The following is an 11,029-nucleotide window of genomic DNA, read 5'->3' on the forward strand; positions in this document are numbered from 1 at the left end:
CTTCCAGCCACTGTTTTTTAGATTCCATTTTTTTAACGCTCTGTTTTGCTACACTCCCTGTAAGCCCCCAGGAAACTGCACTTCATTCTCACCCTCCACAACCTCGACCTCGGGCGCGTGTCACCAATTTATGTCGCTCTCCAGCATCGCACCGCAGCAAGAGCGCAGCCCCCATCCCTAGCGCTCCTTCAGCCCGCACGGCCGTCGTTCCGCTCTCCCGTAGCCCGGGGAGCATCGGCACCGCGCACCCCGCGGTGACCCGAGAAAGGGCCGCCCCGGCTCTCCGCCCGCCCGGGGCCCGGCGCGTCCCACCCCCGGCCTTGACGACAGCGCGCTAATGAAATGCTAATGCCGGGGCGCGGAGCCGGGCGCTGCCCGCGCCAATAAAACCCAGCTCGGGGCCGCCCCGCCGCCTGCCCGCCGCCATGCAGAGCGCGGCCCCCGCCGCCCCGCCGGCGCTGCACCTCCTCACCTCCTACTTCATCGACGGCATCCTGGGCCGCGGCTCCGCGGCGGGACGGCACGGTGCGGGGCGATGGGGCGATGGGGTGATGATGGGGTCGTCCCACCGCGCTCACCGGCCGCTTCTCTCCCCGCAGGCGAGGAGCGCGCGGCGCGGCCCGACCCCGCGGAGGAACCGGCGGCGTCGGAGCGAGGGGGGCGGCCGCGCGGCGAGGCGGCGGGGAGCGGCGAAGCGCCGGCCGCGCTGAAGAGGAAGCAGCGGAGGTACCGCACCACCTTCAGCACCTTCCAGCTGGAGGAGCTGGAGCGCGCCTTCCGCAAGTCGCACTACCCCGACGTGTTCACCAGGTAGCGGGTCGGGCGGAGGGCTGCGGGTCTCCGGGGCGGTGCGGCGGCTAACGGTGCGCTGCCCCGCAGGGAGGAGCTGGCCCTGCGCCTGGAGCTGACGGAGGCCCGCGTGCAGGTGGGTGACGGCCACGGGGGCGCGGGGTTGGGGGAGCGCCGCGTTGTCCTCTCGGCTCCAGGAGGATGGAGACGCGGACGCGCTCCCGCATCGGGGCGGCGGTCGGCATCCTGGGAAAGACTCACACTGCTCTTCACCAGGCATTCACGTCCGCGGGTCTAAAGCAGGTACTGCCTCCCGAGCTTTAAGGTTACGAGAGCGGTGTAAAAGTGAGGGCTCCGTGGGGCGGCCGAAGTTACTTAGCGAGGTGTTGAGAGCAACACGCACCATTCTCCCACTCCAGCTTAGCTCGGAAAAAATGTGTCCCGCTGCTGAATTATCCTTTACAACAAGTACGGAGTTACTGTGGCATTCAGGTAGCAAAGCGGGGGTGGTGCAGCCGAGCTGGGACGTGGTAGAAGCAGCACCCATAGAACTCAAGATGCACAGTGACCAACCATCGCAGCCCACAGACACCCCAGCGCATTTCCCCAACTCAAAGCACTCACGTTTAGTCCTTTTCTGTGAAGTCCCTCATTCAGGCTCATCTCTAGCGTGAGATAGAAGTCCCTTTTGTACAAAAGTCAGGTGCTCTGGTGTTGCTTTTTCTTTCTGAAAACATTTCAAATGTTGTGAAGACTTGCAAAGTATTTTCATGCTCAAAACAGAAACTGCATTGCACCTGGCTTGTGCTGTGTATTAGATAATGAGTGAGCTCCTCTTCCAGCACAGCCCTAGGTATGGCCTTGTTCCTGAAGCACTGAGAACTGGGCGACAGCCCTGCTCACTGCCGCTTAGCTTTGGTGCCACCAATGCTTATAAATCTTGTCATTACTTAAATCACTGGATCTGCAGTGGTTCGTGTTAGCTGACATCTGTAAGGCTCTATTTTTCTCTCTATCTCTCTTTTTTTTTAGCTTTTTATTATAACATGTACCTTAGAAGTATTAACAAGTACTTCACAGATCACTCATCTGAGAATATCCGGATATACTATTCATATCTGTGATGTGGACTTGGAGGAAATGATGTGCTTTTCCCTCTCCTACCACCGATCACTAAAAGTTCCACTCAGTGAAATACCCCAATATCTGACACTGACGCATGGCATCCACAGGTGGAAAGGACACGTGGAAAAGCTTACCCTCCACTGTCACATTTGCTTCATAAGGTGCTCACTCTGTAGTCCATTTGACTGGTGAAGGAATGGTGCAGCAGTAGATGGTAAAGAGGAGCTCATCTCCTAATGACGCATCTAGAAGACATAGAAATGTTTAGGTTTGAAGGAGTCAGAATGGCACTGCCAAGGAACATACTGCAGTTGATGTTTGAAAGAATGTCAGAGAGCTGTTCCCTGTACCTGCGTACTCCTTGTCTGATTCAGATCCTAACAAGTCTACTGGGCACAAACACACAGACAGCACAGTTTGCTTAGGGAGAATTCACAGGGCACAGTGCTTGTGCTTTGTGCAGATGTTCTTGTCCTGTGGTAGACAGAAGACAACAAAGCCTGGAGGTAAGAGGATGAATAGACAGCAGTGTGCAGTAAGTTAAAAGCTACATGAAAAGCGACAACATTTATTTATTCCAGTGTAACTCCAAGAAACTAAACTTATTAAATGCAGTCAGACCGCTTCTCCTCAGTGTTCTCAAATTGGGGTCTACTTCTCTGGGGATGCTCCTTGTTAGCTAGCTGAAACGGGCAGAAGCCGCTGTGTTGTCCTTCACTCTTGCATCTTTCAGTCTTTTATGAAAATGTACAAATAAGGAAGAAAAATACCTACTAATATACTCTCATTTCAGCATCAGTTCAAAGAGATCAACCCCCCAACCCCCATTATTTGCTTCTGAACATGTAGACCGAACCATTACTTGAGCGTTTCAGTTCTGTAAACTAGATTGATGTTCAAACATGAGCTTACGTATGGCACTGATCTAAGTATCCTTGTTGTACAGGATTAGGATCCTGTATTCGGGTACAGCAGAAACACAGTACACACTTAGTCACCTCCGTAGGTCTTTCTAATCACTGCAAGGTATTACATCAATTAAATATGATACATTTTTAAGGAAAATTACAACAAGAAAGCCATCAAATTTTACATGCTTATCTTTCCTTTTTAACTCTCTTGTCACATATGTGCAATGCTAGTAATTGCAAAAAGGATTCGGATTTGTGTACAATTTGAACATGTTCAAAACTCATCTTTCCTTGAGAACTACTCAAATACGTAAATGATGTATTTTTTTCCCCCAAGGTATTTTTTCCCACTGTTATTGCACTCATACCATAAAGATCTCGAGACCAGGATAGCAGTTTCTCTTACATTCAGCTTGGCACTTCAAATATTTATGAAAATAGAGGAAAGGCAAGTTAAGCCTTTTAAAGGAAGCAAAGGAGAACTGCTTAACAAAAGCTTCAAGATGACTAATCTGAATGATAATGACTATAATATGCACATTGTGTATGAGGTGTGTCTGTGCCCCTTTTATCACTTGAGTTGATGAGTACCGTACCAGCAAGAAGCTGAAAGCCAGCATTTTTCCAGAAGGTAATTATTAGATATCTATGCTGATATTTCCTTCCACTTCAATAAATAAAAAATCTGAGATGACTATGTAAGTTTACAACTAAACTCCAAACCATCTGTAATACTAAGTTTGAGTCATCACGTGGGTTTGCTTTAGGACAGAAGCAGCAGAAAAGCCCACCTTTCATCTTCTTTACGAAGAGACTGAAGAACAATGCTAAGATTTAGTAAGGAAAGGAATGCCTTTGCAGCACATTATTTCCTTTTTAGGAAAGGATTTATTTGCATACATACAGCATAGGAGTGTTCACTGCCTTTGTAATCAGATTATTCTGACAGAAAATACTAACACCTTTGAATTTGTGATCTGTAAAATCTCAACTAAGCTCCACTTAAAACATGTTGGAAATACGCTTACAAGTAATAAGATTACAACACTTTTAAGCAATGATCTGTTAGCAGTGATTAAACTCATTTTTGGCACCACCCCGCTGCCAATTGCCTGTACATTTACATACCTAACCTGAGTGATACAAATTGCTCCTCCAGGAGGACAGCAGTTCCCCAGCATGAAGGCAATAAAATACGTGCAATGAAAGGACCGTAGTAGTAATTCTTCATTGGACTCTCGAGAACCCCACTGTAAGTGTAGATATCATTGATGTGCATAGGAACATCAGCATCAGGACAGCAAAGCCACAGCATCCTGCAGCACCCTGCTTTGTGGGGGCTTTCCTTCCAAGTGCATGAAGGCCATTGAGTCACTGCAAATGCTTATTTGCCGTTTCTGATTATTGAAGTGGAGCTGGGAACCTCCAAAACCCAGTTTTTAGATGCTATGCAATAAAAACCTAGAACTCTATAAATACTTTTTGACTGAGACATAGTTGCAGATAAAATATTGAACTGTTAAAGAGCACACATCCACAAAAAATCAGATTTTCATAATAGATTGTCAGTATAGAATGACTGTGTTAGAAGCTAATACCAAAGGAATAGCTATTTTAGCATCTGCTAATCTCTGCAATGTACAATTTTTAGGGTTTTTTTTAGTGACACTGATAGGTTCTTATTCTGAAGATAACTACATCCACCTCTGTCTTACATCAGAAGTAAATTTCAGAGAGCCCTAATTCCATATAGGATATAAGGCAATCTTTCCAGGAACTCTCATGCCTCCTATTTCCATTCTCTACTAAATAAACTATCCCAATTAGAACATTTAACTATTATTTACAGATCACTTCTACAGGCAGTTCACTGGATTTCAACAGTACTTATACAGAAGTGTGATGAATGAGTTTTATGGGCTAATGACTTTCTTCTAAGTCTATATCCAGTTCAGAATCCAGCTTGAATGGCCCTCAAAGCGAGAGGGGACACAAAGGCCCAAGCAGCTGAGTACATTTGGATTTTGAGTGTGCAACTTCAGCAGCGTAGGCTGATGATTATTTATTTACTTACTTGTAATGCTCCTCACTCTGTTCTTTCCTACCATCCTGGGTCAGCACAGTGAATGCTTAAGAATAACAGTGAGAAAAATCAGTTTTCTGATCTATAGATTGGATTGACTAAGTCCTTTAAAAGATGCTCACCAGGCTATAACAAAGACTGATCAGGCTCAAAGAAGCTACATACTCAGCAGCACAAAACCACTACTAGTTAAAACTCCATTAGGAACAACTTGATTCCCTGTTCTAATACAACTGGCTAGATTTTCTAGTTCATATCAGCTTCCACTCTAATTTGGTTAACTGCTGCCATAATAATATGCTGTTTACATTCAGCATAATAATATGCTGAATAACAGCGTAATAATATGCTGTTTACATTCAGTCAATAACAGAAGCTTCTCGCTTTACTTCTTAATCTCCTGTATAAAAATGGAAGTCCTGGTCATCAAGATAAAAGCACACACCACATATTTGGCCTACCTCGTCATACAGTCACAATTAAGGTGCTTTTTGAGGGATCTCTACAGAAATAGCCACCTTTTGAAAGGCTCTGTTGAAATGTATTTTTCAGTAACTATCTTAGGAAGGATAATCATTTTAATAACCAATCTCAAGTTCACAGGTGATAGGTTTATATATTACCATATGGAACTACTCAGAGCTAGAGAAATAAAATTTACAGTACTTATAACCAATTTATTTATTAATAAACCCACTAAGGGATTTATGAATGGACCTTTAATATTAAGAGATGAGTTTTAGTTTAACAGCAAATATTCTGCCATCTCTATTGCTGCATGCAGTTGTAGCTGGTAAGATAAACTCCAGAATAAGTTCAGCTAATGCCTTTATAATTTCTTATTCAAGGTCTGGTTCCAAAATAGAAGGGCAAAGTGGAGGAAACGTGAAAAAACTGAAATTCTGGGGACTGTTCCAGGAATCTCCTTAACGCACCCACTTGGACTGTTTCTGGATGTTCCACTGAGCCATTCCCCCATCCTCGATCACACATGGAGGTCGATGCCTTTCTCAACATTGGCTGTGCCATCCATGTCTCCTGCTTTTACTTCTTCAACTTTAGGGCCATTTGGCCTCAGTAGCCTTACCTGGACTTCTCTCTTCAGAAATCCCATCTTAAATCCACACTTTGGAAGGTACTGACTATTTTTTCCCCCTGAATCTCAAAATATTTACAGATGTATTACTTCGATACTCACGTGTTCTCAAATGACTGTGCTCTCAGAGAAATAAGTCCACTTAAATAGGACTAGTGTTCCTGTGTGGGATCACATGATTTGAGAAAAAAAACAAGATTTACTTTTAAGTCATGCTAGTGAAAACTGAACTCATAACTGCTGTTTGAATAACAGCTGTGAGATATTACCTTGCACAGCGACCCAGGTTACGCACCATAAAGATGTGACTGCAGACAAACATGGCTTCCAGATGTGTCAGCATGCAAGTTTTAGTCCTTTATTCGCAGGATGTCAGAAGGCAATCCTTAAGACATGAAAAAGCATGTTTGTTATGTGTGTGTGTATGTGCATGTATATATACATACACACAAACATAAAAGGCAGTGCTGTCCTCCTGCTGAAGTTACAGCCTGTACCGTAGTTCCACATCAACAGGCAGAGCTTTCTGCCACACGGGCAAATGCTGCTTTTCACATGAAATAACTTCTCTGGACAAAGTGGCTGTACAAACAGCTACATACATTGGTCTTTCTGTGAGATAATTGGTTGTTTTCACAGAGCAGGCTGATCTCCAGCATCTGAGGTTTGTTCAGAAAGGATTTAACATCAGGTCAATATTCAAGGTATCTGCATGCCATGTCTGATCAGCTGTCTTATTTCAATTGGAAGTGTTTGTTGATATAGAAGCAAAATGCTTTGCTGCAAAATAAAGCTAAAATATATTCTGCAAAACAAAGTGTATGTTTGGAAGAAACTGGAAATTATGGCAAATTATTTCCTAGTACTATTTCATCTTTTTTTTCTGCAACACTTCTTAGTTTGGATAATATTGACTTCTTTCAAATACAGGTTTCTCAGTGCTTTAAATCCTCTCATGACAACAGCTTCAGTACTCATGAAAGCCCCCGGACCTCCATCAGACCCCGCTCTTACTGCCTTCACTGATCCAGCAGCAGTTGAAAGGAAAACATCGAGCATTGCAGCGCTGAGGCTCAAAGCGAAGGAACATTCAGCACAAATCCCTCAATTAAACCTCATCTCAAACACTAACAAAGAACTTTGTTAGGAGCTCTCCCACGGGCTACAGCCACAGAAGGGAATGCTTTCTCCAACAAGCAGCGCCTGTTAGAGACGTTTAAAAAAGGATAACACACGCACCCAGCTGCAGTCCCTCCACCTGTAGTGGACAAAATGGAATGGGCAACAAGGAAATAACCCTGCTAAAAATGGTTTTCCTTCATCACAGTGTGAAATCATGCAGCAAGTTGACTTTTGTCACCATTTCTACCTACAATTTGTGACAGTACAGAAAAAAAGAAGGGAAAAAAAAAACCAACAGGAACTGTCTCATCTTTATAACTCAGGCTGACATGAAACTGAAACTGTGAAATCCCCGAAGTCACTGGATGCTGGTTTAAGGATTCAGAATTCTTTGTAGGAATAACTTCAGTCCTAGAAGTGATTCTTAACTCATTTCTCAGGAGGAACCCTTACATACAGTATGTAAGAACCAGTACATAGTATGTTCTTAACTTTGAAACCATGCTTCATGTTGAAGTACAGATGCCAGGGAAATCTTGCATGTTAGGCTTAGCAGGAAGGAGCTGTCAAGTATTTTCAGTATAGGCTTTTGATTCAGAACCAGGTTTGTATAAAACATATCTTGTTTTAAACTTAAAAAGATGATGTTTATGTTCAGTGGCAGTGGTTAATAATTAAAAAATCCTTTGTGTATGAAAGCTGTGTCCTGTGAAAATAGGCTCTTAATGTGCAGTAAATGGCGTGTAATTCTCTATGTGCGTTTCTACGTATCAGTAAATAGCTAATAGCTGTATATATGAGGTTAATGAATACTTTTAGCATTACTAGTGGCAAATATTAACAGACCACTAAGATAACAGGTGACTTGTACATTCCCGTGTCTGATGCCTTGAGTAGATTGAGAATTCAAGTGAAAACTAAATGTGAAATGTTAAATTCCTCCTTGAACTGATTCTAGCACTGGTATAAACAGAAGCCCTATTGACCAGATGTCTGTAGTCAGCAAAATCCTGAACTCGTTTTCTGGACTCAGACAAGTCATTTCAGAGTTTTCTGCTGAACTTCCCCATCTGTGAAATGAGACTGAGAACAGCAATCCTATCTCTTGTTCTGGTGCGTGTAAAGCGAGGATAAGCATCTTCTTCATTTTGCAGCTTACTTGCCTACCTCACAGGGCTGTTGTGAGGACTGATTAAACCATCATGACAGTGCAAATGGTAGTTATGTAAGTGCTAATTGTTGCTTAGCAATCACATCGGAAAGGCCAACAGCTGAGGACACCTGCAAGTTACCTTGCCTACATCTGCAGCAGCGGTCCTAGCAAGCTCCATTTCTGATGCAACAACATGGAACACTTCCACTGACACTGTCTGGTTCCTAAAACCATTCACAAGTGCTAAATTCAGAGGAAATATTTTGTACTCTTCAGAACTTCTTTCTCACAGCAACTCTGGGACTATTCTTGAATCTATCAAAGATGCTTTCAAGGCAGCAGTTTGAGTGCAGAGTTCCCAATACCTGACTGCAGCTGCTGCTCTATGCTTGTCTGAGTTTGCCCTTCTCGCTCACAAACCTAAGCACAGTTGGCTGCATCCGGCAGATCCATTTTTCATTTCCTCCGAACTACTAATTGCTTTGATTACCCTTGAGCCGTAAGCAACTGCAAGTATTTCTGGATTCATAAATCTCATTGTGGTTCTCACTGGGAGAAGGCAGTGGTATTTTACTGCTAGGAAAAGCAAGCTTTCTACCCAGAGTACACTTTTGTTGCTTAGCCTGCTAAGCAGGACTAGACTTGGAAAGTGACATAACCAGGACCACTCACAAAAAGTTTGTGTTTTCTTTCACAGCAGCTATTTACTTCCGCCAAGCCACTCCCATCGCCCAGGCTGCCAACTGGCAGCACAACACAGTACCCACTCAAGCAACGGGTTTGTTTCACATTAACCTTTTAGGTAGGTCAGTGGTCTGAAAACTCATGACATAGTCCACATTTGTATATCTTTTTCCCTTGCCAGCGTCACTCTTGCAACATGAGGAGGTTCTACAGGACAGCAGACTGTGCCATTATTTCACTTAAAGAAGCAGGAACTGTCCTGCATTCACCGTGAGCCATTCAGGAAAGAACTTTGCAAAAAACATAAAACCCAGCTATTTTTGCCAAATGACATTTCTAGACAATTTCACTAGAGGCACCACACGAGAAATAACTGCTGAAGGCTGTCCTTTGTAATCATCAGAAACTTCATCATTGACTCCAGGGCCAACAATACTTCACCTATAAATGAATAAATGCACAAGGTAAAATTCCTGTAATTTCAGCAGTTAAGCTCTGAGGCAACTTATCTATCAAATTTTTTCTAATAGTTACAGGCACAAATGATTAAAGAGACAGCAATTTGCACACTTCCTTGCACTACAGCTCACAGCAGACTCAGACCTACCATTACGTAGTACACGCGGTCACTTTTGCAAATGCCACAGACCCCTCTCTGGAAACAACGGGGGTTGGACAGCAGGGTTGGTTTCCAAGCCCCTGCTGGGCTGCTTTGGTGGTGTTCTTAACAGATTCTTTCAATAGGAAGGCACCCTTCCTCTAAGATACCCTCTTTTCCTACCCCAGTGCTGCATGCTTGAGCCAGTTGGGTGGAAATTGGTGTCAGCAGGCATTAGCAGAGAACACAGCTTGCCAGTGCTTCACCTGGGTTTTGTTTGAAACATTTTCTTTAACCCAATTTCACGTTTTCTGCTATGGGTCCTTCCAAGAAATTTCCATTCTTTCATGTGAATTGAAAATCCAGCTGTGAAAGCTAATGGTATTATGGAAACAAATAGGCAGGACAACACTTGAAATCATTCTAAGAATCGAAGTGCTCCTGTAACCAAAACTCAGCGAGCATTTTGTGTGAATTATTGCTACTTTTAACAAACTATCTATCACACCAAGAGGAAGATGTTCTGTGTTCAGAAACATCTCTCCGTTTTAAATGTAAATAAAAAGGTACAACTAACATTTATTGTGAATATAGTGTTTAAATGACACTTAAGAGACACTGGGGAGAATTTAACTGGAACACCTTCGGTCTTGATTCATAGCAACACATGGATCAACACTCTTATGATGGACCAAGCAGGAACATTAACTTTCCTGCCTTTTCCCAGTGTAACCAGGCCTGCAATTTTACAGAGAGCTTCTCACACACCATTATATTCAGACACTTCATTTTGCCTTATGGGATAACAAATTCACTGCAATTTAGGCAAAGCCTGCACTGATCTGGATTAAGACTGAAGGATTTTTGTCAGGGTTGCAGCCTAATTCTTCTCTGTGTGACATCAACACAGCCTCTTGGCACAGGCTTCAGCTGAAGCAGGCCAGGAGCCCTGCTTTTATTATTATTATTATTGGGTTTGTCTGATTTTCCTGAAAGCAAAAATCTGGGCGAGGGTTTTCAAAGCGGCACAGAAGATCTGAGCGCACTACTGCCCCTCTTTTCCCTTTCTACAGGCTTTAGCCCACTGTGAGAAAAAACTCGGTCACTGAATCAAACCTCTTGACATTACTCTCCACGTTAGAATTTGTTGAAGTGTTTTGTGTGAAGATTCTGCAGGATACTGATATCCCTTCAAGAAGCACTCGAAAATATTTCTATTGCAGTTTGCTTGTTTGGCTCAAGTTGTGAGTTTTGTTTAGTTTTCTTTTTTATTCCCTCTGTTCTGCATTCAGTTCTAATAGAATCGGATGTTGGGTAAATTTGTGTGTTTCCAGCAGCATAATATCATCAGAACCTCGCCTACAAAGAAAGAGCAATTTTGTTGGGGGGGAAAAGAAAAGAGAATAATAGGCCAGGTGTTTGAAGAAAAGACAAAAGAAACAGGCACAGTAGGGTGTTCTGACTCACA

General features: G+C 43.5%; 1 protein-coding gene across 1 annotated transcript; it reads left to right on the forward strand.

Moving 5' to 3' along the window:
• The first annotated feature begins 535 nt into the window (after positions 1-535).
• On the forward strand, positions 536-8,314 carry ESX1 (ESX homeobox 1). The gene is made up of 4 exons (XM_072335814.1): positions 536-810; positions 880-925; positions 5,757-6,043; positions 6,935-8,314. Exons 1-4 carry the CDS (start codon positions 536-538, stop codon positions 7,149-7,151), a joined length of 825 nt encoding a protein of 274 aa, XP_072191915.1. The 3' UTR covers positions 7,152-8,314.
• Positions 8,315-11,029: the final 2,715 nt, after the last annotated feature.

This window comes from Excalfactoria chinensis, chromosome 4 (genome assembly GCF_039878825.1).
Source record: "Excalfactoria chinensis isolate bCotChi1 chromosome 4, bCotChi1.hap2, whole genome shotgun sequence".
Taxonomy (NCBI): domain Eukaryota; kingdom Metazoa; phylum Chordata; class Aves; order Galliformes; family Phasianidae; genus Excalfactoria; species Excalfactoria chinensis.

Bases quoted from the DNA above. Each gene is read 5' to 3' on its own strand.
- ESX1 (XM_072335814.1), top strand. From the start codon at position 536: ATGGGGCGATGGGGTGATGATGGGGTCGTCCCACCGCGCTCACCGGCC. The intron at 926-5,756 runs GTGGGTGACGGC...TTCTTATTCAAG, and splicing joins TGACGGAGGCCCGCGTGCAG to GTCTGGTTCCAAAATAGAAG. The intron at 6,044-6,934 runs GTACTGACTATT...TTTCAAATACAG, and splicing joins TTAAATCCACACTTTGGAAG to GTTTCTCAGTGCTTTAAATC.